General features: G+C 42.9%; 1 protein-coding gene across 1 annotated transcript in view; it reads left to right on the plus strand.

Moving 5' to 3' along the window:
• The window catches only part of LOC119588908 (spermine oxidase-like), an 11,466-nt gene extending 10,744 nt beyond the window's left edge, over positions 1 to 722 (plus strand). The window contains 2 exon segments of the mRNA XM_037937528.1: positions 62 to 179; positions 281 to 722. Coding sequence (XP_037793456.1) covers positions 62 to 179; positions 281 to 412 — 250 coding nt within the window. The 3' untranslated portion in view covers positions 413 to 722.
• Positions 723 to 1,050: the final 328 nt, after the last annotated feature.

The raw sequence follows: 1,050 nt of genomic DNA on the forward strand, positions 1-1,050 counted from the left end.
CATTACCTGAGGTAGGTAAAAGACATGTAATTAACCCTGACTGTATCCCTTCCCGTTGCAGGAGCCAGTGGCAGAATAACGTGTGGGTGAGAGGATCCTACAACTCTTACCTGAAGACGGGTGGATCCCTGACGAACCGTACGCCCTTAGCTCAGCCTGCCGAAATATCCGGAAAACCAGTACGTTTATCATCATTTCAAATGCTTATTCCCTCCTCTATTTATGTCAACAGGGAAGCAGACTCCGAAGAGAAATGATAATTACATACCCACTATTTCAGATGCTGCTCTGGGCTGGAGAGCACACGCACAGCACGCGATACGGAACGGTTGATGGAGCCATAGTTACGGGCGAGCGAGAAGCCGACAGGATCCTCAACTACTGGGATCAACAAATGTACACCGCATACTGAGGCTTTCCTAGTGGTCCAAGCTGAGTTCTGGACTGTGCTGGACAAGACGGACACGAAAATCCTTTTCCTTCTGGTTTTGTATCCCTAATTCATTATCAATTGGCTTATTGTGTTGGTTATGTCAATGTATGTGTTTTGTTTAATTCTGTTCATAATTGGACCTTTGATCTTTGCATAAAGCAATTGTTGGAATGGTATAAAGGTGATCCAGGTAATTTCTTCTTTGTGAAAACTTTCTGAAAACGGAATAGGTTTTATTTATCAATTTGGCGAGCCTGGGTGACCCTGAATAAATTAGTTGCATAATTCTTTCCCTTTCGTTTTCCTTATTCATTCTTAGACTGTTAAGCAATAACCTCAAAATCAAAATGAGGAGAAGGGAACGCCTGCCTTTTTTTTCTCCCCAAGAACGAGTAATAAGGATGGTATCGAGGCCGTCCTTGAGGAGCGAAAAATCTCTAACTGAAGGCTTACCGGGGCTCTCAGGCCAGTAATACGTGAGACTGGGAAAAAGGCAACTTGTCTTGGCTTGGTATGCTATATGAGTGAACTGTTTGTAATGACAGTTTCATGTCAGTCCTTGGCAAGTAATTTTATTTCACTGAAAGTGGAATGGTAGAGTTCAAGTACTTGTTTAA

This window comes from Penaeus monodon, chromosome 24, assembly GCF_015228065.2.
Source record: "Penaeus monodon isolate SGIC_2016 chromosome 24, NSTDA_Pmon_1, whole genome shotgun sequence".
Taxonomy (NCBI): domain Eukaryota; kingdom Metazoa; phylum Arthropoda; class Malacostraca; order Decapoda; family Penaeidae; genus Penaeus; species Penaeus monodon.